Raw genomic sequence first — 27288 nt, forward strand, 5'->3', positions numbered from 1 at the left:
TATTAAACTGTTGCTGTTAAAGGCCTATTTTATCAGCACTACTAACCAGATAAGCACATTTTTCAGTTAACCATAGCAGAATGCACAGCATTTAGAAGAATCCAATAAACTAAAATCAAGTATCCCCCATAGCTAAGCTCCACTACCTAAATGCCAAGTCTTCAGACATGCAAACAAAGCTGATACCAAACTACATATATGCGCATTCTGGATAGCTCAAATAGCCTATCAGTTTTCTCAGGCCTGACAGAAATATGCAACTCAATGAGGACTTTCTGGAAATGGGCCTTATTTCTATGTACTATTTAACACAATGGTCTAAAAGTTCTAATTTACCTAGACTATATATGTACGATACAAATAATTTTTCAGGTATGGTCAAAATAAGATTTATAAGACAAGCCAATTATTTTTCAACAGGAAATTTGAGAGGGTATTCAAACTATAATAGTTTGCATTAGAGATAGGTTTTATTTGCTCTTCTCAAGTAGCTAGATGACATTCTACTTGGAATAATACAAAATTGGATTACATATGTGCATATATATTCTGAATTCTGTGATTCATTAAGGAGTTAAAAGAAAAAGTTAAGCCCTCTAATTGAGGAACTAATTTAGTATTTTAATTTTACAGTTGAAAAGATGATATAAAGAAATAAAATATAAACAACCTTAACTACAGAGAACATTTTGAAAATTGTTAAGGGAAAAACTGAAATTATCAATATCAATTAAGAATTTCTGGCATGCCCATTTATTCAACATATTGGGTAACTGTATCATATAAATGCACCATACAGGAATATCAAATTTTTTTAAAAAACAACAGTGAGTATTTAAGAAGGTATTGTGACCTTAATTAAATCCTTAATTCTGAAGGCACTTCAGTAACTTTCAGTGCTTCAAAGTCATGATCATCACCACATAATCCGTAAAAAAATCTGTACCATGTATGAACAATAATTTCCAGTATGATGCAAAAAAACCTTATGTTTTAAGCATTTTCTTTTTTTCTTTCTGTACAATTAAAAATAAAATAAACATGGGTACAGTTTTTACAAATATTTTGTTTATTTTAATGAAGCTGGTACAGACACTGTCCATTTAAAACCCATATCCCAGGCCAAAAAGTACAAATAAAGTCAAAAAGAGCAGTGTTCTGTTGTATACACTTCTGCATGAATAACTTTAACTGCTAATGAAAATTAGATCTTTTCTGGGATCTTCTGACAAGATTTTTCTTTCATCTTAAAATGCTTTCTCTTCAGTGAAGCCATCTTTGGAGTTAGTCATTATTCTCTGTCATTTTGACTCCAAATGGATATTCCTCTTCTTTTGGTCCAGACCCTCAGATTTTAAAAGTAGCTTCAAGTTAAGGAAAGGTCATTTTTCCACAGTTCTGTTTTCCGAAAAACTTCCATCTCCCACTGAAAGTCATAGTCCAGGAGTGAAGCAATCACATGCTAGAACGTCAGGGCCAATTGGAAAGTCATTAGGAACACTTGGATTAGTTGATCTTATTTATCACAAGCCTGCAAATGCACAGTCCTGGAAAAGGCGGGCTCTCTATGCACACATGTAATTTTTAAAAAGGAGAGAGTGATATGAAGGGGGCTGAGGTTTGATCACCAAAAATCAGCACAATGAAAAGAAACAATAATGAATAATGGGCACTAGAATTCAAATTACCAGATGTTTTAAAGAGATGGGGTGCCAGTTTCAATTATGTTTTGAACACCACATTACAAAAGAACTATTTTTAAAAATAAAAAAGGATTAAGGGGAAAGAAAAAAAAATAAAAAGAATATCTAAACCGTTGAATGACCCCCTGTTTGTTCCTGATAAACTTCAATCACATCTTCTTCCTCCATTCCCAGCTGTAAGAGGAAAGAAAAGTGTTAGTAGTAGAATACAAAGTACTATTTTTTTAACTGGCTGCAACTATGTGGCAACTGTGCAGAAAAGATACAAAAATAATCCATAGTTATCCTGTTCTGAAACTAACAATCTTGTTTCCTTTAATCCAAAGAACAGAGAGGTATATTCTTTTCTTCTGATACTATGTCAATATGAAATCATTCATGTTACTTTGCTGAGCCAACTTTACTTCCCAGTTTATTCACCATGTAAAATTTAAGTGTTTCTGCAAAGTACCTTAAAGGAGTTTTAAATCTAATGAAACATGTATAGAATAGTTTAAGTAATAGTTTGATGCCATGTTTTCTAAAAATCATTTTACTTCCAGATGTAATTATTCGACAGAATCTCTTTCTTCTCTTTCAAAAAACCTGACTTCACTTGAAATATATGTGGGTTTTGGCTAGAAAAATACTGTCTAAGGGTTCATTTCTAAGTAGTTTGCTTTGTTATATAGAATTCCTTCTAGAATTTAACTATTATTTTCTTTGATAGTGACCACTCTCAGTGAAGAGTTATTATACATCTACTTTTGACACTTCAATTCTATAGGCTTGATTTTTCAGGCCAGTTCTCAATTCTTCCAGAAAAGGGGGGGGGGCGGGGGGGGGAGACCCTTTACAATGCCTTTTACAGAACATTAAGCAAAATATATGCAATTTTTTTTTATATGCGTGAAGTGTCTGGAATGTTTTTCTTAAAGACATTATTAATAATGGTTGCCTCTGAGAAATGGGAATGCAGAGATATCTAGAGTGTATTTCCCATTTTATATACTTTGGTAGTTTGGTTTTTTAATACTTTCATTTTTAACTACAAGCATTCTTTATTTAAAAAATTGTACAGAAGGAGGCTGGTGTTGCATAGAAACCCATAGACGCCTCAATGAGGCTTGTAAAGAACTGCAAATCTGTTGATTCTGGTGTGCAGCCAGGGTTAAAGAACACTGAAATAGGCAGACTGAAAACAAAAATCAGCATTGTTTCCAGTGAACTACAGTGAATCACAAAAGCAAATGAAAACAGTTCAAAGGAAAGTTCAAGTAATCTCTAATGAGACAAGTTCTATATTTTATACAGGACAATTTTGTGCAGAATTACAAAATGTGAAAATTAAAATATGCTAAGAAATCTAAAAATAAGTGGATTTAGAATTTTTTAAAGTGATTAATTGGTTCTGGTGTCACGGATATCTTGACTGTGATAAAACATGAATGTTAAAATAATTATTAATTAAAGATGCTATTAAAATTTAATTTTAATTGCACACTTAGCCTGGTAAACACTGCAAGGACTAGAATTCCAAACAGTACAAGGAACCCTTGAATGGGGAAGGTAGCATATGTCCTTAAACTATGGTGAATATGAAGCCATCAGCTTTAAGAAGTACACTGTCGGATAAGAGTGAATAAGCAACAGTACAAAGAGGTCACTCCCTAAATACCTACTCTCTCCCACTGCCCCATTATTCTTCTAAAAAGATAAATCTTTTAATGATAGTAAGGGAGGTGTCACTAAAATGTATCAAATAACCTTCTGTGTTGGTGAGATTATGCCAAGCTTTTGTTGTTCAGTCACTAAGTCTGACTCTGCAACCCTATGGACTGCAACATGCCAGGCCTCCCTATCCCTGTGCCTTAACCAAGTTAAGACAGGGAAAATATAAAATGAGTTTGGAATATCTTGTGCCAGACAGTAAGGAAGTACTCAAGAAAGTAGGTGGATATTAAACCTACAGGGGAAAGTTTGATGAGAAAAAGGATAGTCACATAGTTTCAAAGTATGTGCCCACATATTACTCAATTACAACAGGAAAAATGGTTTAACCACACAGGAAAAAAAATCGATAACTGTTAAACCCAGTGTGATATACTCCAGATATTACAGCCTGAGAAAGACACATCACCATTTACACAGTAATCCAGACAAACACACATGATCCAAATCTAGTCATGAGTTAACAGAACAGCCCAAATTGAGAGTCTTTCTGGAAAAATAACTGGTTTGTACTCTTCAAAAATGTAAATGTCTGGCAGTGATGAGCCACTTGCCCTCTCTGAGAACAGAGTTCGGTAATGACAATCTTTACTCTGGACTCAAGTTCTGAGCCAGACGAGGCACCCACCACCTCCAGTTCAAAACAAAACACCATGCTGGTGTTGACGATGGCAACTGAAGGCTGGGGAGTCGAGTCCTTAAGCTGTGAGACTCAGATGGGCCTGTCAAGATGCTGGTGAGGGCAGAGGGAATGTTGAAGATGCACGGCAGGTTGGGAGTTCATTCCATTCAGTGCCCAGCACAGGAGGCACAGGGGTAAGAAGAGGATGTTGTGTGTAAGTGATTAGAAGCAGGGGTGAGGCTACTAGTTTGTTTTCTCCTAATGTTCAGATCGTTATCAGTTTTAATTTTCCCTGGGGTGTTCCAGGATGAAAATGTGATGACTGAATCTTTCCTTGTTAATTTTCTTGTTTCTTTCGAACATGGAACTTTTTCCCCTCTCTTGACCATAATGCCCACTTACTAAAATCAAGCAGGAAATTTTGATTTCCTAGGTATTTTCCATATCTTTGCCCTCTCCCACCAATATGATACATTGTTGATTTTTTAGATATACATTTTACTGTATTTTTTTGTTTGTTTTCTGATCCAGTGGCTACACTGTAGTAGTTTTTGTCTCCCTTCTCTTCCCTGTGCCCCACCCCACCATTGTTCTTTCTACCCTATATATTCCTGAGTATCTTTTCCTGATCTGGTTTCTCTGGGATTCCTGTTCTGGGTCTAAACTACCTTTTCCAGTACAAATAACTTAGTGTTTTCCAGATGTAAGTGTATTTTAGGTGAAATAAATTGATCTCCAGTGGGGGGAGGGGGGGATGTAAATGTCATGAAGACAAAGACAGTCTGAAGTTCCAAGTTAAAGATAATTAAAGTGAAAATGAAAATCGCTCAGTCATGTCTGACTCTTTGCGACCCCATGGACAATAGCCCACCAGGCTCCTTCCTGTCCATGGGATTCTCCAGGCAAGAATACTGGAGTAAGTTGCCATTCCCTTCTCCAGAGGATCTTCCCAACCCAGAGATGGAACCCAGGACTCCCTCACTGCAGGAGGATTCTTTACCAGCTGAGTCACCATGTGTTCACACTGAACTGGATCCTACGATGAGGGAGAAAACTTACCATAAAAGGGAAAATTGGGACACATGACAAAACAGTATTCTAACAGTATTCAGTGTCCTGACTCTTAACAACAGTACTGGAGTTATGTCAAAGAGAATACTTGTTCTTAAGAAATACACACTAAAATATTTAGTAAATGGCCATGGTGTATGCAGCCTACTCCCAAATGGTTCAGAAGATACACTTACACACACATATGGTGGGGGGCGGGGGAGGCAAATAATAAAGTACATAAAGTACAGGTAGGAAAATGTTAAAAACCGGTAAATCTAGGTAGAAGAGAGTTCAATTTTTTGCACTTATTCTTGCCACTTTTCTGTAATTTGAAAATCATCACAAAACAAAAACTTTTTAATTTAAAAAGATGAAGGGATGTCAAAAGAACAGATGTGCCAACTTGAAGGGGTTCCCACTGGCTAATATCTAAAGAACATCACTCATACAAAGTATCTCCCCACAAATTACTTATTAATTACAAAATAACTTGGATAAATTGATACAATGCTACAGTGGATAAAATGATACAATGGATAAAATATCTGGCAGTTACCATCTTAACTAAGTGAGCAAAATTAGTATTACCCATAGTAAGACATGGACATCATATAATTCCTAACATCATGCACTTGGAATTTCACAGCTTCATTCAGTGTTGCTCCTACCAAATGTTCAAACCTGAATCTAATCATAAGGAAACAACAGACAAACCCCAACTGAAGGACATTCTTTTTTTTTTAAATTCATTTATTTTAATTGGAGGCTAATTACTTTACATGAAGGACAATCTAAAATACAGTTGGCCTGAATTCTTTTTAAAAACATCAGTGTAATGAATCAGTCAGTCCTAAAGAAATCAACCCTGAATATTCATTGGAAAGACTCATGTTGAAGCTGAAGCTCCAACACTTTGGCCACCTGATGCAAAGAGCTGTTCACTGGAAAAGACCCTGATTCCGGCAAAGACTGAAGGCAGGAGAAGGGGACCTCATAGTTGGATGGCATCATCAACCCAATGGACATGAGTTTGAACAAACACCGGGAGACGGTGAAAGACCGGGAAGACTGGTGTGCTGCAGGACTGTTGTGTGCGTGGGGAAACAAAGAGTTGGACACAACTTAGCGACTGAACAACAACAGTATAATGAAAAACGAAGACTGAGTAACTGTTTCATATGAAAAGGAAGCTAAGAGGCATGATAACCAGGCAGAATGCATATCCTGGATGAGATCCCAGGTTAAGTTTAAAAAAAAAAAAAAAAAGGCAGGTGAGCTATAAAGGACCTTACTGAGACAAATTACAAAATCAGATTATTTTGACTGTATATTCAATTACAGTATTGTATCAAGGTTAAATCACCTAAATTAGATAATTTAACTGTGACTCTTAGGAGAACAATAACACTCAAATACTGAGGGGTAAAGAGCCATATCACCTGCAAATTAATATTAAATGGTCCACCAGTAGTGATAATCTGTACATACACAGAGAATGATAAATCAAACACAGCACAACGTTAATAAATGAAGAATCTACGAAAAAGGTTATACAGGAGAATATTATACTAGTCTCATCATTCAGTAAGTTTGAAATGTTTTCAAATAAAAAAGCTAATAATAGCCATACATTGTTCCCACTATCAGAAATATCAGAAATGTTATTTTGTATTTGGAGGAGGGGAATCTGTATAATTGTAAATACACACACACTCTTTTTCTCACATTTTATTACTTTCAGATATCCGGGGGTAGGAGTGAGAATGAGCGTAGAGAAGGTGGAATATATAAACAGAGAAATAAAACAATATATTCAATAAAACAAATGAAGGCATAGAAGCATTAAAAAACATAACCCAAAATGACAGAGCCAAAAATATATACTAAGCTTCTGCATTTGGAGAAGGTGATGGGACCCCACTCCAGTACTCTTGCCTGGAAAATCCCATGGACGGAGGAACCTAGTAGGCTGCAGTCCACGGGGTCGCTAAGAGTTGGACACGACTGAGTGACTTCACTTTCACTTTTCACTGTCATGCATTGGAGAAGGAAATGGCCACCCACTCCATGTTCTGGCCTGGAGAATCCCAGGGACGGGGGAGCCTGGTGGGCTGCTGTCTATAGGGTCGCACAGAGTCGGACACGACTGAAGTGACTTAGCAGCAAGCTTCTATATTAAGTTCTCAAAATGGGCCAAAAGTCAAAATTGAACTCTAAAGGTCACTATCACCATGAAAATGAACCCGAAATCTGCCAAATTTGAGAACCATCTGTCCGTCCTTAAAAAGGCATAGTATGTGCCTTATAACAATTTAAGTACTCAATCCCTACTTTTCACCTCTTTTTACTGGCACATTTGAAGGCACTAAAAGGGAAATTCAACCCAAAAGATTGTTTTTCTCTCTGACAAATAATATATCACTTAACTCAGAGAATATTCAAGAAAAGGGCAGTTTAATGGTACAGCGAACCACATCATTCAATGCAAAATTCAAAATATGTCTTGAATTCAGAGAAGAAATTATACTCACTTCTTTTGGAGTGTGATTATCAGCAATTCTCTGACCTTCAAAGAGAAACCTGAGTGAATTCATGGGAACTCCCTAAAAAGACAGAAAATGTACAAATATAAACCTTTTAAGAGATAACAGAAACTTTGATGCACAAAAAGCAAATATGAAAGCTCCAACAGAATGTGTAGAACATAAAACTAGACAGCTAATTCTATCATCATTACCATTAACTGAGTAAAAACTATTTGCTAGGTACTCCTGATACCAAATATTTTATATACAGAATCATAAATTTTTCATCACAACGGCCCTAAAAGATGAGTATTGTCACCTTATCTTCATTTACCGCTAGAAAATCTAAGGTATAGAGAGGACACACAAGCTGGTCAACCTTTGAAGGCCAAATCTGTTCCCAACCCTGTGTATTCTTAGCCACTATTCTACATAGTTTCCTCTCAAATCTATAAGCTAACATAAAAATAAAATCAGATATTGGATGAACACCAGCTACCAACTGTACAAGCAAAATTGGTTTTAAACAGACTAAATCATAGAAATTTGGCAAAGCACAGTAGCAAGCCAGATAAACTACAGTAAACCTGTGATGGCATTTATAGCACTATAAGTATCACAAAAGGTATTAAAATATATTTTTCTAATCACTTACTCCACAAAAATGGCTAAAAGAGAGTAGACGGCTCATTTAAAGAGAAGTAACTTCACTAACAAGTATAAATCAATAATCATTTATTTAGTCCACAAGTATCAGAAAGTTCTGCTCAATAACTAATGTGTTAAGATTTCCGCCATGTTTAGAGAAATGTCTATTTAGTTCTTTGGCCCATTTTTTGATTGGGTCGTTTATTTTTCTGGAGTTGAGCTGTAGGAGTTGCTTGTATATTTTTAAGATTAGTTGTTTGTCGGTTGCTTCATTTGCTATTATTTTCTCCCATTCTGAAGGCTGTCTTTTCACCTTGCTAATAGTTTCCTTTGATTCTCCAAAGAAGACATACAGATGGCTAACAAACCCATGAAAAGATGCTCAACATCACTCATTATCAGAGAAATGCAAATCAAAACCACTATGAGGTACCATTTCACACCAGTCAGAATGGCTGCGATCCAAAAGTCTACAAATAATAAATGCTGGAGAGGGTGTGGAGAAAAGGGAACCCTCTTACACTGTTGGTGGGAATGCAAACTAGTACAGCCACTATGGAGAACAGTGTGGAGATTCCTTAAAAAACTGGAAATAGAACTGCCTTATGATCCAGCAATCCCACTGCTGGGCATACACACTAAGGAAACCAGAAGGGAAAGAGACACGTGTACCCCAATGTTCATCGCAGCACTGTTTATAATAGCCAGGACATGGAAGCAACCTAGATGTCCATCAGCAGATGAATGGATAAGAAAGCTGTGGTACATATACACAATGGAGTATTACTCAGCCATTAAAAAGAATACATTTGAATCAGTTCTAATGAGGTGGATGAAACTGGAGCCTATTATACAGAGTGAAGTAAGCCAGAAGGAAAAACATAAATACAGTATACTAACGCATATATATGGAATTTAGAAAGATGGTAACAATAACCCGGTGTACGAGACAGCAAAAGAGACACTGATGTATAGAACAGTCTTATGGACTCTGTGGGAGAGGGAGAGGGTGGGAAGATTTGGGAGAATGGCATTGAAACATGTAAAATATCATGTAAGAAACGAGTTGCCAGTCCAGGTTCGATGCACGATACTGGATGCTTGGGGCTAGTGCACTGGGACGACCCAGAGGGATGGTATGGGGAGGGAGGAGGGAGGAGGGTTCAGGATGGGGAACACATGTATACCCGTGGCGGATTCATTTTGATATTTGGCAAAACTAATACAATTATGTAAAGTTTAAAAATAAAATAAAATTAGAAAAAAAAAAAAACAAAACAAAAGTTCTCATACTGTAACTAAGACCTGGTGTAGCCAAATAAATCAACAAAACAGAAAAAAAAAAAAAAGAGAAAATAATTCAGGACCCTGCTGTCACACAGCACAGTAACTGTGCTGAATTAATAATAGTACATTATCACAAGAGGGTGGGAAGATCTGGGAGAATGGCAATGAAACATGTAAAATATCATGTAGGAAACGAGTTGCCAGTCCAGGCTCGATGCACGATGCTGGATGCTTGGGGCTGGTGCACTGGGACGGCCCAGAGGGATGGTATGGGGAGGGAGGAGGGAGGAGGGTTTGGGATGGGGAACACATGTATACCTGTGGTGGATTCATTTTGATATTTGGCAAAACTAATACAATTATGTAAAGTTTAAAAATAAAATAAAATTAGAAGAAAAAAAAAAAAGATTTCCACCATGTTTAAATACTATCCCAAAAACATCATAAAAAACTCAAACAATCTTCCTAATATGTACTACACTTATATATACAAGACTGTGCAAACTTACCCTGGAGGTGGTTTTAAACTTTTTCTTAGTTCCCTGACCAGGGATTGACCAGGGCCCCAGCAGTCAAACTGCAAAGTCCTAAGCACTGAACCACCAGAAAATTCTCTACTTTTAAATTATTTCCAGGGTTATATTAACTACTAAACATAACTGACAAGGACAAAATATTCTTTGATTTTAAATATAAGATCTTTCAAAAAGTAAGTATCTTATACTGTAGTCATAAAAGTTTCTACAGAAGCAAGTCTACAATATCAAAATGGAAAGATGATTCAATCTCTCTTATTGGGTAAGAATTCCATACTTCAGATAAATTAAGTGTCCCACTGCATGAATATCAGCAATATAAGAAAAAATTTTATCAAGCCTTTGTGAACTGAGTATAGATAGAAACTTTTTCTAAAGACTATAAACTCTGAAGCATAAAAAATTATTCCAACTTGATGTTATATTATCTCCCCTGGCACCTTAGGGCTTCCCTGGTAAGCTCAGCTGGTAAAGAATTCACCTGCAATGCAGGAGACCTGGGTTTGATCCCTGGGTTGGGAAGATCCCCTGGAGGAAGGCATGGCAACCCACTCCAGTATTCTTGCCTGGAGAATTCCGTGGACAGAGGAGCCTGGTGGGCTACAGTCCATGGGTCACAAAGAGTCAGACATGACTAAGCACAGCACAGCAATTTCAATTCTGAATCAGTTTAATTTTCACTTTTGCACTGTTTCTCCTCAATAATCAACTCCATTGTCTACAGATGAGGTAAAAGACTACATATTTTCTTTGGAGTTATTGTGAAGAGTAAATGAGAATGTATCTAAGTACCTATTAGCACAGTGCAGCTAATACACGTTCATTTCCAGTTTTAGTTCCCATCAATATTATTACAAATGTGAGCTAGTTGAGCCGCAATTAATAAGACTTTACTGAGCTTAACAATTAACATCAAAAACAGAAACAGGGAATTCCCTGGCAGTTCAGTGATGAGGACTGAACTTTTACTGCCAAGGGCATAGGTTCAATCCTCGGTCCGGGCATTAGGATCCCACAGGCCACGCAGTACAGCAAAAAAAAAAAAAAAGTTTATTGGCTCACTTATCCTAACACTGGAGTGGGTAACCAGTCCCTCCTCCAGGGGATTTTCCTGACCCTGCAGGGATAGAATCTAGGTCTCCTGTCTTGCAGGCAGATTCTCTACTGTCTGAGCCACCAGGGAAGCCCACTGTTTTCCTTATCCCAACACCTAAATGATCTTTCTTCTTGCAAAGTCCTAAATACTAGACCACCAAAGAATTCCCAAAAGATTACTTTTCTTTTGACAAGCTTTCTTAAAAGAAAAGTTAATGATATATAAAGCACTGAATTTAATACTACAACATACAGACCTGTCTTTGACAGTATGATTCTTTGAGTTTCTTGAGATGTGTTGTCATTTTCACTTTGAAGTGAATCTCACTGCTATCCTAAGGAGATAAGAGGAAAAGGATTATCACTCTTCGTGTAAGTTACTTGCTTTGCCTGAAACAAATTATTTAATTATACATATACTATATACAAACACATACAACTTGTCACCTATATTTTCCCTCCAAAATATTCTTTTTAGCATTCCTAACAGGTTTTATTAAAATAATCATCCTCAAACTTGCTTTATACCCATTTCAAAGCAAGTTTCAGTTCAGTTCAGTTGTTCAGTTGCGTCCAACTCTTTGCGACCCCATGAATTGCAACACGCCAGGCCTCCCTTTCCATCACCAACTCCCAGAGTCCACCCTAACCCACGTCCATTGATTTGGTGATGCCATCCACCATCTCATTTTCTGTCGTCCCCTTCTCCTCCTGCCCTCAATCTTTCCCAGCATCAGGGTGTTCTCAAATGAGTCAGCTCTTTGCATCACGTGGCCAAAGTATTGGAGTTTCAGCTTTAGCATCAGTCCTTCCAATGAACACCCAGGACTGATCTCCTTTAGGATGGACTGGTTGGATCTCCCTGCAGTCCAAGGGACTCTCAAGAGTCTTCTCCAACACCACAGTTCAAAAGTATCAGTTTTTCGGTGTTCAGCTTTCTTTATAGTCCAGCTCTCACATCCATACATGACTACTGGAAAAACCATAGACTTGACTAGACGGACCTTTGTTGACAGAGTAATGTCTCTGCTTTTTAATATGCAGTCTAGGTTGGTCATAACTTTCCTTCCAAGGAGTAAGCATCAAAACATAATCTATTTTAGGTATTAAAATTAGCAGTATAAGTAAAACTATGTATGTCAAAAATGCATTCCTTCAGAATTGCATACCTATTCTACTTTCACAATAAAAATCTAAACTATCACAAATTCCCAAAGGCAACTCAGAATAAAAAGTGAAGTGACACTGAAGTGTCATTAAAGATGGTCAAAGCTATAAGAGAGACATATACCGTAAAACAGCAGACTGAGCAATTCTTCCTGAAATAAAAAGTCACCATACAGAGTCTGGTTTCTCTTGAATGAGTAAAATGAAAAACCTGAGTCACTCAAATTGAAATATGGGATCACAGATAATTTTCTTCTACTGAGACTGTCAAGTAAACTATCAGGCAACCATCAGAAAAAAATAATAGCACTTGCACACTGTAAAAATTTCAAAGCCAATTCTAATGATTACATAACACATTCACAGATACATATTAGTGGAAGTTGCATGTTTTGTTTATATTAATAAAAAAAAAGGAATTCCCTGGCAGTCAGTCCAATGGTTAGGACTTGGTGCTTTCACTGCCAGGACTGGGAATGATCCTGGTTGGGGAACTAAGATCCTGCATGCTGTGTGGTATTTTTCTTTAAAAATAATAATAAATAAATTCTCATCCTGTGGATAATTTCAGGAACAGACAAAACTTCTAGAGCAATACCTCACTCCATCAACTAAAATCATTTCCAGATTAATTAAAGAGCTTGCTGCTGCTACTGCTGCTGCTAAGTCGCTTCAGTCGTGTCCGAGACTCTGTGTGACCCCATAGACAGCAGCTCACCAGGCTTCCCCATCCCTGGGATTCTCCAGGCAAGAACACTGGAGTGGGTTGCCATTTCCTTCTCCAATGCATGAAAGTGAAAAGTAAAAGTGAAGTTGCTCAGTCGTGTCCGACTCTAGTGACCCCATGGACTGCAGCCTACCAGGCTCCTCCGTCCATGGGATTTTCCAGGCAAGAGTACTGGAGTGGGGTGCCATTGCCTTCTCCGATTAATTAATGTTTAGTTAATGTTTAAATTAATTAAAACATTAAAAAAAATTTAGTTATCTTCTCCTCTTCTTTGGGAAAGACTTTTTTCCTAATCTTGACATTAGTAAATCCTTACTTTAAAGCAAGATTTTAACTCAGAAACCATTAAAAAAAAAAGGAGACTGATAAATCCAACTTAATAAAAACATAAACCACCTATAAGTAAGTTACGAGACTCTGAAGAAAATATTCACGTTAACATATATAGCAGACAAGAAAAAATAAGTAAATATAAAGAATTCTTACAAATTAGTAATTGTTAAAAAGGTAATCCATGGCATAGGAGAAACATACACAAGCATACCTACTTTACTACACTCTGCTTTTTTTTACTTGGCTATGCCAGATCTGTTGTGGTACACAGGATCTTCAGTTGCAGCATATGGGATCCACAGTTCCCTGACCAAGAAACGAACCTGTGCCCCTGCACTGGGAGCACAGAGTCCTAGCCATTGGACCACCAAGGAGGTCCCTGTGCTGTCTTTATTGAATTTTGCAGGTACTGCGTTTTTTACAAACTTTTTGAAAGTTTGTAACAAACTTGCATTCAGCAAGTCTACCCACACTATTTTTCCAATGGTGTTTGCTCATTTCAGGTCTCTGTGTCACAGTTTGGTAATCAGTAATTTGGTAATTCTCTCAGTAATTCAAATCCTACCCCAACAAAAAAAGCTCACGGAAGGCTCAGATGATGGTTAGTACTTTTCAGCAATAAAGTATTTTTTAATTAAGGTGTGTACATTGTTTTTTTCCAGACATAACACTACTATACACTTAAACCACATTATCGAGTAAACGTAACTTTCCTATGCACTGGGAAACAAAAGATCAAGTGATACACTTTACTGCAGCGGTCTGGAGCCAAATCCTCAGTATTTCTGAAGTATGCCTACAAACCAACAGAATAAAATTGAGAGTCCAGAAATAAATTCATATATATCTACAGTCAACTGATTTTGACAAAGATGCCAAGCAATTCAATGGGAAAAGAACAGAACTTTCAATCAGTGTTCTAGGAAAAACAGATAGCCATATGCAAAAGAAGTTAGACTCTCCTTCAAACCCATACTAAAAGCATGCAAAAAGTACTCAAAATGATCAAAAACTTAATGTAAGAGCTAAAACCATAAAAACTTTAAAAGAATCTATAGGTGTGAATTTCTGTGACCCTGATTGAGATAATAGTTTCTTATATATGACACTAAAGTGAAAGTGAAGTCGCTTCGTCGTGTCTGACTCTTTGCGACCCCATGTACTGTAGCCTACCAGGCTCCTCTGTCCACGGGATTTTCCAGGCAATAGTACTGGAGTGGATTGCCATTTCCTTCTCCAGGGGATCTTCCCAACCCAGGGATCGAACCCAGGTCGCCTGCATTGTAGACTGACGCTTAACCGTCTGAGCCACCAGGGAAGTCCCATATATGACACTAAAACCACAGCAAAAAAAGAAAAAAATAGGGATTTCCTTGGTGGTCCAGTGGTTAACAACCTGCCTGCCAATGCAGGAGACACAGGTTTGATCTCTGGTCTGGGAGATTCCACATGCCAAGGAGCAACCAAGCCCGTGTGCCACAACTATTGAGCCTGTGCTCTATAGAGCCAGGGAACTACTGAGCCCGAGTGCCCAGAGCCCATGCTCCACAACAAGAGAAGCCGCTGCAATGAGAAGCCCATGCACCACATAGAGAGGTCCCCACTCACTGCAACTAGAGACAGCCCGTGCAAAGAACAAAGACCCAGCACAGCCAAGAAGTTTCTAAAAAGATACATTCAATTCACTGAAATCAAAAACTGTTTGTGCAAAGGACACAACCCAGAAAGTGAAAAGACAACCCAAAGATGGGAGAAAACATCTGCAAACCATCTAACTGATAAGGATCTAATAACCAAAATACATGTGAAAAGTTATTACAACTCAAAAATAAAGACAAATAATCCAATCTAAAAATGGACAAAAGATCTGAATAGACACATTTCTCCAAAGATGTGCAAATGGCCAATAAGAACAGGAAAAGATATCCATCATTAACCATCAGGGAAATACAAATCAAAAACACAATGAGATACCACTTCACACTCACTAGGATGACTATATATATTTAAAACAAAAAAAAGAACAACAAATACTGGGTGAAATGTAAAATAACAAACCTTCATTTATTGTCAGTAAGAATAATGTATAAAATGGTGCAGCCATTGCTAAAAGCTGTTTGAAGGCTCCTAAGCAAAGTTACTACTATACTAGACCCAACAATTGCATTCCTACATATATAGAGAACTGAAAACATATCCACACAAAAATTATAATGAAGAGTCAAAGCAATATCATCATACTGGCCCAAAACTAAAAGACTGGTATAATAATACCCCATGTTTCAGAGAATGTGGGGAAATGTACTCTCACACTTCTATGGTGAGAGTGCACCAGTTCTTCTGTCCCTTAAAAAAACAACTATGAAAATTCATTCCTCCACTAATTTCCAGCTAACCTTTATTATCTATTAGCACCTCAAACGGAGAAGGAAATGGCAACCCACTCCAGTGTTCTTGCCTGGAGAAGCCCAGGGACAGGGGAGCCTGGTGGGCTACCGTCTATGGGGTCGCACAGAGTCGGACACGACTGAAGCGACTTAGCAGCAACATCTCAAAAAGGGTCAATAAGATAAAGATCAGAGTCTGGAGAAATCAGGTGCCAACAGAGAGAAAGGGATCAGGAAAAGGCCTGAGAGGCTCTTTTGTGTAAGGCCTCTAGTGTTATCACTTAATAGTAGTCACTGTATTTGCCACTGAAGCATGCTAAACAAGAAAAAGTTCTACTAGAAGAAATTAAAGTGATAAGTTGCCTAGTGGAACAATTTAAAAATACAGTATCACCCTCTCCTACCTCTAACAGATGCACATACAGTAAATGAAACTCCACTTTTCAATAACTTGCCTTAGTTGAATCATTTTTTCTGTTTCAGAAATCATTCACACATTCCAGAGTCAAAGGAGAAAAATAATGAAACTCACCTGTCCAATGACTTTGAGTTTAATATACTCTCCTTCCTTCTTATCCCCCAAGTCCTCGGTTGAAGGTTTTGCTTCCTGAAAGTACATATAAATATAAAAGTTTCTATGTGCTATTTTAATTACTCATCCATTACTTTGACTTAGGGTACAAAATTTGCAACTAAAAATACAGCAAGCATTTATTTTCTCTGCCAGTCAATCAAGCAAAAAAGGTTCTAAGTCAATTACTCTCTCAAACAACAGTTTACTAAAAATCATGAAAGAAGTCTCTTTTATTATAATCCTACAGTAAAGGTTCTAAAACTTCACCATGCATCAGAATCACTGGAAGGACTTGTTAAAAAGGCGGCTGGGTCTCACACCCAGCTTTTTATTCGGTAGGTCTCGGGTAGGTCTGTAATATGCACTTCTGACTAATTACCAGGCAATACTAATGCTTCTAGGCAAAGGAACAACCTGGAAACCATTATCTTACAGTCAACTACTACCAGTCAGAGGAAGCTCATCTTCCAGGAATCCTTGACCAAACATTTTGAATCCAAGGTTATTTTCTTACAACCTAGTGGGAAAAATTAACTACTCCAATTACAAAACTGTACTAAGAAATATAAATTAATCATATTAACATAAGCAAAGTCTTTTTAGGAAGGAAAATCAAACAGCAAAGTATTGGCTTAATGTACTCGAGTCAAAACAAATCATTTTATATCAGTTATTATTTTAGACTATCTGAAGCAGTATATCCAATTTCAAAAGATCAGGCTTGGGTGAAAAAAAATTAGAATTAAACTGGAACAAGAAAAAAGCCCAAGCAGGGTAAGTAATAATAGTAAAGAGCAAACAAAATTGGAAGACAGAAGGAAAGAGTATAACCCTCTTACAAATTATACCATAAGAAAATGAAGTTAGAATAAACTAGTTAAACAACTTTGCCATGAAGTATTAAGAAAGGTAAGCCATTTTTAGTAAAAGGGTAGCTTGGTAAATTTCACTCAATGGTGTGATAAAAGTAGCTTTCCCATGCACTTTACCTTAGTTTGGCAACCATATTATTCACTTATTTAAATATATACTTCTTTATTATTCATAGTAATTTCAAGCTGTTAATCTACTCTTGGTAAGAACGGTTGTTGTTTAGCTGCTAAGTCATGTCTGACTCTTTGCAAATTCATGGACTGTGGCCCTCCAGGTTCCTCTTCCCATGGGATTTTCCAGACAAGAATACTGGAGTGGGTTGCCATTTCCTTCTCCAGATCTTCTTCATCCAGAGATCGAACCCGAGTCTCCTGCATTGGCAGGTGGATTCTTTACCACTAAGCCCCAGGGAAGCCCTTTAGTAAGAATACAACCAACTTACTTAAGAATATATAATAAGAATTTTGTATACTTAAGAACATACAATCAGAATATTGTATATTCTTAACAATTTAATATACTTCTGTAATTCAGAAGTAACAGGTCCATTACCTGTTTATTTCATGCCAGTAACTGAAAACTAACAAACTCTTTAACATTCAAAATTTAACAAAATATATTAAACTAGAAGTAGCTTTTAAATTTAAGATACAGGCTAGAGCCCAGGGAAATGCTTAGATAACAGAACTGACTTCATTAGTATGAATTCTTGCCTGTTTATCATTCTGCAGTACTTTCAACATTTGCTGACTACTGCATTTTATGGCAGCTGGCAAAATTAACCTTCTTTAGTGAGACAGTATTTCACCTGAAAACTAGAAGACTGTCTTCAAACAGTCTCACAACCACATTTCTCTGAATTTATATTCAAAGTAAACAATTCCTTCTTCCTTTAAGTACTGAGAGAGAACAAGGACAATTTATTCCATGCAGTGAAAGGCAATAAAGAGCAAAGAAGCCCTGAGTCCTCTTTAACTGAGAGAAGGTGTGTTAAGAAGCTTTATCTGAGTTTCCACAAGGAAGAAAACATCCCCCTCCAAGAGGATCAGCAATACATCAGCACAATGGGACTGACTGTGCTCCAGTGTTTCCTAGACAGAGGATACTCAGAACAAAAGAGTTCTTCCCTCTTCTCCAATCCATCCTCCACACTGCTTCAGAACCCTTTCCAAAAGCACAGCTTCTCTGACTGGTTTGTTTTCGTGCACTCAGTTGTGTCCAACTCTTTACGACCCCCTTGGATTGTATAGCCCACCAGGCTCCTCTGTCCATGGGATTCTCCAGGCAAGAATACTGGAGTAGGTTGCCATTTCCTTCTCCAGGGGTTCTTCCCGATCCAGGAATCGAACCTGCGTCTCTTGTGTCTCCTATATTGCCAGGCAGGTTCTTTACCATTAGCGCCACCTGGGAAGCCCCTCTCTGACTGTATAACTGCCCCTATCAGAAAGCATTAATAGCTCCCAGTACTTTAAGGCCTAGAAACAAAGTCCACAACATGGCATTCAGTTCCTCCAGTACCAACCTTAACTCCCATTTTTCTCTCACCACTTTCTTTACAACCCAAGGATTTGGTTAAATTGGACTTGTGCTATTCCCTGAACATGTCTATAAACTTCCTTCCATCTTCAGCTCTTTGCTGTCCTTGTTTCCTTTACCTGTAATACACATCCTCCCTTTACCATAACCTCTCTTGAAGTCATCTCACGGAAATCCATCATCTGAAGTCCAGTATGTAAAGAACTCTTCTGGGAACCACATCTCCCCTCAACTTTCCAACTGGGATTAATATTTTCCTTTAATGCTCCTATTGGCAGTGTATTCATATCCTTTAAAAGACATTTATTCTCTATTTAAAAACATTCTCCCTTTACTATCATCTCAAGTCGTACTCATACTTTTCTTCAGATTTCTTTTAAGTTCAGTTCAGTAGCTCAGTCGTGTCCGACCCCACGAACCCCATGAACCGCAGCACACCAGGCCTCCCTGTCTGTTACCAACTCCCGGAGTCCACCCAAACCCATGTCCATTGAGTCGGTGATGCCATCCAACCATCTCATCCTCTGTCATCCCTTTCTCCTCCTGCCCTCAATCTTTCCCAGCATCAGGGTCTTTTCCAATGAGTCAGCTCTTCGCATCAGGTGGCCCAGAGTATTGGAGTTTCAGCTTCAACATCAGTCCCTCCTATGAACACCCAGGACTGATCTCCTTTAGGATGGACTGGTTGGATCTCCTTGCAGTCCAAGGGACTCTCAAGAGTCTTCTCCAACACCACAGTTCAAAAGCATCAATTCTTCGGTGCTCAGCTTTCTTTATAGTCCAAACCTCACATCCATACATGACTACTGGAAAAACCATAGCCTTGACTAGACGGACCTTTGTTGGCAAAGTAATGTCTCTGCTTTTTAATGTGCTGTCTAGGTTGGTCATAACTTTCCTTCCAAGGAGCAAGCATCTTTTAATTTCATGGCTGCAATCACCATATGCAGTGATTTTGGAGCCCAGAAAAATAAACTCAGCCACTGTTTCCACTGTTTCCCTATCGGCATTTGCTATTTCCACTTTTACTCTCAACTCACTGCCATCAGGTTTATACAATACCCCACCACTCCAATTGACACTTCTTTCACCAAGGTTACCAGTTCAACTTCTTACTGCTAAACCCAAAGGACAATCTAAAGTCTTATCTTTAAACAATAGACACTGATGACTCCTTCAAACTCTCTACCTTTGATCTCTAAGATTCTATGTCCCCTCATCTTGACCACTTCCTTAAATGCTGGTGCTCCTCTGGGTCCTAAGTCTTTAAGCTTCTTTTTCTTCATCTTCCTGGGTGACCTACAATTCCAACTCTCTCTCAGATACTAACCATTCTCAATAACCTGACCACTTTTCTGAGTTTCACTCAATTTATCTAAGAGCTTGAACACTTATCTCCATTCTGGATGTCTCCATGGGTAGCTCAACTTAAAACTGAGTGCATTACTTCTAGCTCCTCTTCCTGAAAACCAAAACCCAAAAAAGACTACAACTCCTCCTGGATTCCCAATTACAATAAATGTCTGACACACACTCAACTGCACACAACACAAATTTAGTAGTCATCATTGGCTATCTTCCTCTCCTAAATCTCATACTTAATAATTCACCATTCTGACAACTATATCTCTTAGTGATTCTCATTCTCTATCCCACTGCCTTATTTCAGGCAGTCACTGTTGCTCATTAGCAATACCACAATGGTATAACAGATGTCCCAAGTCTAGCTCCCTCTAATTAATTCTTCCCAACTACAACCAGAGCCATTTCTCTAAAACGCAATCTGATCTGCCCAGAATCTTCAGGACTAAGTTCAAACTCCTTAGCTGACACATACTGGTCCTCCGTGTGCTGGTCCCTGCCTAGCAAGCAAGCCTTATTCTCCTACGTCTTTTGCTAATATTCTTCGCTCCAGCCAAACTGAACCATCTACAACGCCTTAAACATGGCACTCTCTGCCTTATCTCCACTATCCCTGTACCTGTTACTCACCTCTGCTTAGTATGCCCTTTCTTACCCTATTCCCCTTTTAAGACCACTTAAGCATCACTTCTACAAAATCATTTCCCTGATCACCCTCTTAAATGTTCTCATACTGCTTACTTTAATTTTATTATAACCACATGTCTGCATATCTGTGTTTCCCACAAGATTCAGTTCCTTATCGACATGCCTTATTCTTTGTATTTCTGGTCAAGTACAGTGTCTAGTATTTTAAGGATACTCAATATGCTTATTAAATTAACATTTTCTGTGACAGTTTTGTATGTCTTGACTTTCCTACAAATTTACGAGGAGGAGGTCCACATTTTCACCAGGCAATTATTTAATGCTGGCTGAATTAAGTTGACAGCACTATCATCTGTATTACACCACAAAATCTTACTAATGTTTCATACTTCTACCGTACACAACAGTCAATACAAACAAAATCCTTTCAGCATTCACTTCAATTTCACAAAACATGTGAACACTAGAATTTGAAATTTCCAAGAATACTGCCACTCTCCTTAGTCACTCCATTTTGACAATCTTTTCCCAACTCTGAAGCACAAGAGCAATGCCATCTGTACCCACTTCTTTAATAGCCTCACGCTTGCCCGATGCAGTCATCTAACTTTTCATGTGCCTTTTTCCTTCAACAAACTAGTCTGGAAAATGAGAAGATCTTGTACAGAAAAAGGCCAAAGTTTGTCTCTAGCAATCTCAGTGTCTTTTGTATGCCTTCTTTCCTTCTCTCCCCTGTTAAAAAAAAAAAAAAGAAGCTGCCAATACAGAATGGTATGGCACACTAGTCACAAAACACTGAAAGCATTCAGCACTAGACCCAGAACAGTAGGTCATGAGAGAAAAGAGAATCCCAGAGAGGGCTGGCTTATTAGGCTGGGAAGGTTACACAGCCCCAGAGCAGAAGAAACTGGTAATGTAAAGAAAAGTAAAGGAACGTACAAGATCAAAGGCAAGAACTGGAAATCTCTAAATTTTCAGGTCTGTGTCATCTAGAGATTGAATCATGGTAACTAGAATGGTAGAAAAGAATTTATCAGACACCAGGCGCTATCAACTCTTCTTACCAAGATATAAATGTAACAGCCTAGAAATAGAAGATGGCTGGATAAAGTTACTAGTTCTATTGCTAATAGAAGTAAAGACCAAGAAGGTATGCAAACATCATAAAAGGAAAATTACTGCATGACAATCAACCCTTCGTCAGTAACAAAACATAAAGGGAATTGAAAGAGGAAGAGGAAAATACCTGCTGCTTCACATTTTTGAGACAACCTTCCAGTTCTGGGGCTTAGAATGGTGCCTGGAACACACTGACATTCAATAAATGCTTGTTAAATGAATGACTCTTACCACTCACTCCTTTAAAAACTTTTACTAAGTATTCAGTCATTGCTGGCACTTCAGAAAAAAAGGGTGAGTAAAGCCTGATTTCTGACCCTGGAAAGCAAACAGTGTAATGGAGAAAGGTACTTAAATAATTGTAACACTATATATAAAAGCTATAATATATAATATTATTCTAATTGATATGGGGGGAGGCTAATGAGAATCAAGAGATATTTGACAACTGCTTTAGTTTTGAAATCTGAACTACTCCACTAACACTCATAAGTACTCTAACCCTAATAATCATACTCAGTTTTAAAAATACTATTAAGTAATGTTCACATTTTATTTGAAATGTTTTATTATAATCAATGTTTGCAACATCTACTAGCAGCACTTCATGTATCTATCTGTCAGAGAGAAGACAGAATGTATCATTCCTCTCCTGGGGCATGGAATACTTTGTATCAGTTCAGTTCAGTCCAGTCCCACTCTTTGTGACCCCATGAATTGCAAGCAGGCCAAGCCTCCCTGTCCATCACCAACTCCCGGAGTTCACTCAAACTCACGTCCATCGAGTTGGTGATGCATATGTACCAGTAACTAAATGCTCAAGTCATAGCATCAGTGTAACATATTTATTCTACGAGGTAAGTAGTATACATAATTATGAACTTCAATATACACCTAGTTTATCATATTCTTCTGCCATCTCAGGCTAACAGGAAGATCAGCGAACACCAAAAACAGGGGGATATAAATAATGCTGCAGGGAAAGATGCTATCCTAACAAAAGAAATACAACTAGTGCGGTAGATTAAAGATAACTGCAAATTCTTTGTTACTCTTCCCATTAAGAAATGGAATCTTGATGTCTTTTCCTTGGTGACTATAGCTAATAATACTGTATTCTATATTTGAAAGTTGCTGAGAATAGCTCTTAACACAAGAAAAATCTGTAACTGTGTGTGTTGATGGTTGTTAACTAGACCTATCCTGGGGATCATTTCACAATATATGCAAATAATTACATTGTATAATCTGAAACTAATATGTCAATTGTCTCTACAATGAAATAAATAAATGCCTTTCCCTTGAATTTGAGTTGAACTTAGTGATTTGCCTGACAAACAGAATGCAAAAGTGATTTCCAAAGTTAGGTTCTAGGAGGCTTGGGGTTTCTACCCAAGGTTCTCTGGAACACTATCCTGTGAGCCCTGAGCTGCCTACGTCTGAATATCCTGGGGTCCCTGTGCTGAAGGGAATACATGACAAGACCACTCAGAGAGGCCTTGAGACTATATGAAGAAGCCATCCATTACAGCCCACAGCCCCCTGAGTAATCCCAGCAAAGGCCCCACGCGTCAAGGAGCAGTGATGAGCCCAAAACCACAGAGCCCTGCCAAAATTGAGATTTATGAGCAAAACAAGACTGTTGTTTTAAGCCATTATGTTTTAAGCAGTTTGTTAGGTACCAACAGATAGCCGAAATTACATAAGGTTTCCAAATCCTTGACTAAAGATAAAAGGAGCTCAATCAATCAGTATCTGTCTCCCTCTCCACCCCTCCTCTCTCTGAGGTTGGGATGGAGAGAGTAAACCTACAACAGATTCATTTAGCATTTGAACCAAACCAGTCATCCAATTATTACAAATTTAACAGACCTAAACTGAAGAGCTGAAGTCCATGCTGTCTTTCATGACTTGAGTATGGAAAAGAAACACTATAACTGTGAATACAGGGAAGAAAGAAGGAAAAATATTTGTACAAATTATCCTTACCAGTTTGACATTGGCATCTGGGTCTATATATTGTGCTCAGTTTTGCTGCAAGGTGAAATCAGGCTAAAAGTAAGCACACCATCGGATCTCTATTATTGGTTAAAGGCTAGTCCTTAAACTTTTTGAGGGATCATGTACCCCTAATGAAAGCTATGGATCCTTTCTCCCTAAACAAATACACATGCAAAAAAACCACAGATTGCCATAAAATTTCAGTGGATTTTCAGCCCTGAGGATTCATGATCCTCAGGTTCAGAATCTGTATTAGAGGATTATTCAAAAACGGTCCACTGGACAATGCTAGCATTGTTAGAATTATGAGAAATTATTTCACTCAAATTCCAAAAATAATCATTTTCTATTAATCAATGCAGAACCCAGCAATTCAAGTCTTACATGACTTTAACATCCACCTATTTTAACTTGAAATTATTGCTCAATTCCAGTATCTTCAGCACAGACAAAAAACCCTCCGAGAGGGGCCTCAGAATATATGTCATTCTAAAACAACTTGGTTGATATTAAGACTGTCTTCTGGGGACTGTGGTCGTCTCATGCTACTGGTATGGCGCAGGAGTACCTTGGGATTCTCACTCATAAGCTTCATCAGGGTAAGAGTTCCACTTCTTATCTCTTTAAATCCCTAGCACTACAACACTAATAGTGTACTGGCTCCTGATTATTAATAATGATATTGGTTGATCAGCATAGAGCAACAGTTCTTAAACTTTATAGTCTCAGGATTCCTCTTAAAAATCATTTAGAACTCCATAAAGCTTTTGTTAGGTTGGTTGTACCTACTGCAGTTTATCTGAAGTATGTTTTATAAACACATAATTAATTTTAGGATATTAAATCACACTGATACTTATGAAAAGTATTTTAATAGTAACAATATGAAACACCTATAAGGATATGATGATACCCTCATTAAATGGTACTGTGTATATAAAAAACAATTTCTTGAAAGTAGCAATAAAGCTTCAATCTTAAAAAGACATTTTTTTAAAAACAAAATTAGTAAGAAAAGTGGCACTGTTTTGCATTTTTTGCAAATCTCTTCAATATCTGGCTTAATAGAAAGCAGCTGAATTTCCACATCTGCCTCTATGTTTCAATCTGTTGTGATATCCCAGGTCATGTCAATCTTTAGAAAACCCCATGAAAGAATGAGAGTGAAAAAGACAATGTCCCAACATTATTGTGAAAATAGTTTTGGCCACCTGTTAGTGTCCTAGGTCCTTTATTTCTTCAAGTTTCTCTTAAATAGCTGGAATTGAAACTGGAGCAATAAATTCTACAATTCACTTTATAATTCCTTCTGTACACTGCTCTTTCCTCAGACTACATAGTAAATTTCAACATACTTCCTAGCCACTTCTGAGCATCAAAATAAAAGGCTGATGAAATAAAGCATTTACACCTTTCTTTCCTCCCTGGAAATCAAGTAAACAACTACCTAGGGAGATAGTTATAACTCTGTTCCGGTATCAATTTGGGAGTTAATCTAGACTGTTAGTAAGAAGATCCACTCAAAACTAATCTAGATTATGGTTTAACCTTATAAATGTACGTTTTGTGCAACAGTAAAAACCCACAAAAGCCTCACTTGCTCTCACCAAGTGGCACAAAACTGAACTGGGTTAAAAGCCAAGGGAATAGTGTGTTAAATTTAAAAGTTCAAGTACACTGTGGAGTTGAATGAGAAACAGTTTTCTAAATAACTATCATTAAACAAGCAAAAGGTTCAAAAATACTTTAAAAAGTCAAAGTCATCTAAGCAAACAAAACGAAGGCCAGACAAAAACCTTATAAAGTAAAAACTAGCCATAAACACTTTGTTGTTGTTTAGTCGCTTAGTCGTGTAGGACTTTATAACCCCATGAACTACAGCCCTCCAGGCTCCTCTGTCCATGGGATTTCTCCGGCAAGAATACTGGAGTAGGTTGCCATTTTCTCCTTCAGGGGATCTTCCCGACCCAGGGCTCGAACCCGCATCTCCTGCATTGGCAGGCTGATTCTTTACGCTGAGCCACCAGCAAAGCCCATCAGCCACAAACAACGTTAACTAGGAATGAATGAGGAAGAAAAACTCACCACGGAAAATCGAACACTCCTGATTGAATGCAAATCCCAAGTAAATTCCTGCTAATAACACTGAGATGGAGCACTCTGCTATAACACGAAGCTTTCTGCAAATGTTCTGCAACTGCTTCACGCACACGAAGTTTTCCTATCCTTTTCCTCAAAGGTTATCAGTCATCTTCAGGTTAACTTCCAGATGAAATGCTTTCTGTAGCTCTAGCAGTTTCGTTCTACTTTGTTTCTTGGTTATTCTGAGTGCTCTCTTCCAACTGGAGAGCTACTGAACCAATCCCGAGTGAGAAATGGGAAAGTAAAAGGAAAGAGGCGACAGCTCTGCACCCCCACACGGAAAAACACTCAGAGCAGAGCAGCGGCGGCCTAGCTGCAATCCAAATGGAAAGCGGAGCTTTCGAGGTTCTCAGCAACACGAGACAATGTCTCCCTCCCTCCGTCCCCACGTCCCACTTCGCGACTATCTAAAGACCAAGAATCAGGGAGTGGAGTCCACCAGCTTTTCAGGGCCACAGAGCCTCCGGGGCAGGGATTCTCTCCCGTTATATAATTGGGGCCTAGGGCCCTGCTTCTGCAGTGAGTTCTCCGGAGAGGCAGGCGGGCGGGATCCTCAGCGACCCTCTTGGGAAAGTGGAAGCTGGGCTCTGCACCTGGGTCCGCCCCGGAGAAAAGACGGGGACGAATAGAGGGAGGCCGCGACCAGAGGCGCTGGGGCACAGGGGGTGATGAGCCAGCCCGGAGAGGGTCAGGGTGGCTCCTAGAGGCCCGCGACAGGCCCGGGCGTCTCCTGCCCTAGTCTACTCCCCTCCCTCTTCAGCCCAGTCCCCACCGGCCGCCCCCTCCCCCATTCCGCGCTCCCCTCCCCCGCGCCTCCATCCCCGGCCCCAGCCGATCAGCAGGCGGACCTGCAGAGTAAGGCCTTGGCCACCGCTATCGGATGGCTCTCAGTCTGGTACCTGGTCAGACATGGTGACGGTAGTTTCCCCCGGGGTCTCCGCACACCAGCGGCCTCGGGTAGGTAGAACCTCGCTCCGGGGTTTACAAATCCGTCTCTCTACCCAACAGCACAACACCGCGGCTGGAGGGACTTCCGCTACGCCTTGCGTCACTTCCGCTACGCTCAGTGAGGACGGAGAGGGGAAAGAGGAAAGGCGACGCGGGAAAACTCGTTGGGGGCGGCGGGGCTCCCCGGAGGCTGGAGGATTGAGAGCGGGCTTTAGTTGTGGTCGCACAGATGAATTAATCACCGCAGCACCGAGATAGGCCTTGTGCTTCGGGCCCGAGTCCATCCCCTGAG

At 38.7% G+C, this 27288-nt stretch overlaps 1 protein-coding gene and 1 non-coding gene across 2 annotated transcripts; one reads left to right on the plus strand and one right to left on the minus strand.

Annotated features, from left to right (window-relative positions):
• Nucleotides 1–1056: 1056 nt before the first annotated feature.
• On the minus strand, nucleotides 1057–27053 carry SUMO1 (small ubiquitin like modifier 1). The gene is given in 5 exon segments (NM_001035458.1): nucleotides 1057–1877; nucleotides 7620–7691; nucleotides 11437–11514; nucleotides 16326–16400; nucleotides 26948–27053. Coding segments are annotated over 5 exon segments (306 nt in total). The 5' UTR covers nucleotides 26960–27053; the 3' UTR covers nucleotides 1057–1808.
• LOC112443644 (small nucleolar RNA SNORD103/SNORD85) lies at nucleotides 3945–4029 on the plus strand. The gene has a single exon (XR_003032047.1). It is a non-coding gene; the product is annotated as a small nucleolar RNA SNORD103/SNORD85 (small nucleolar RNA).
• Nucleotides 27054–27288: the final 235 nt, after the last annotated feature.

The sequence above is a fragment of the Bos taurus genome, chromosome 2 (assembly GCF_002263795.3).
Source record: "Bos taurus isolate L1 Dominette 01449 registration number 42190680 breed Hereford chromosome 2, ARS-UCD2.0, whole genome shotgun sequence".
Lineage (NCBI taxonomy): Eukaryota > Metazoa > Chordata > Mammalia > Artiodactyla > Bovidae > Bos > Bos taurus.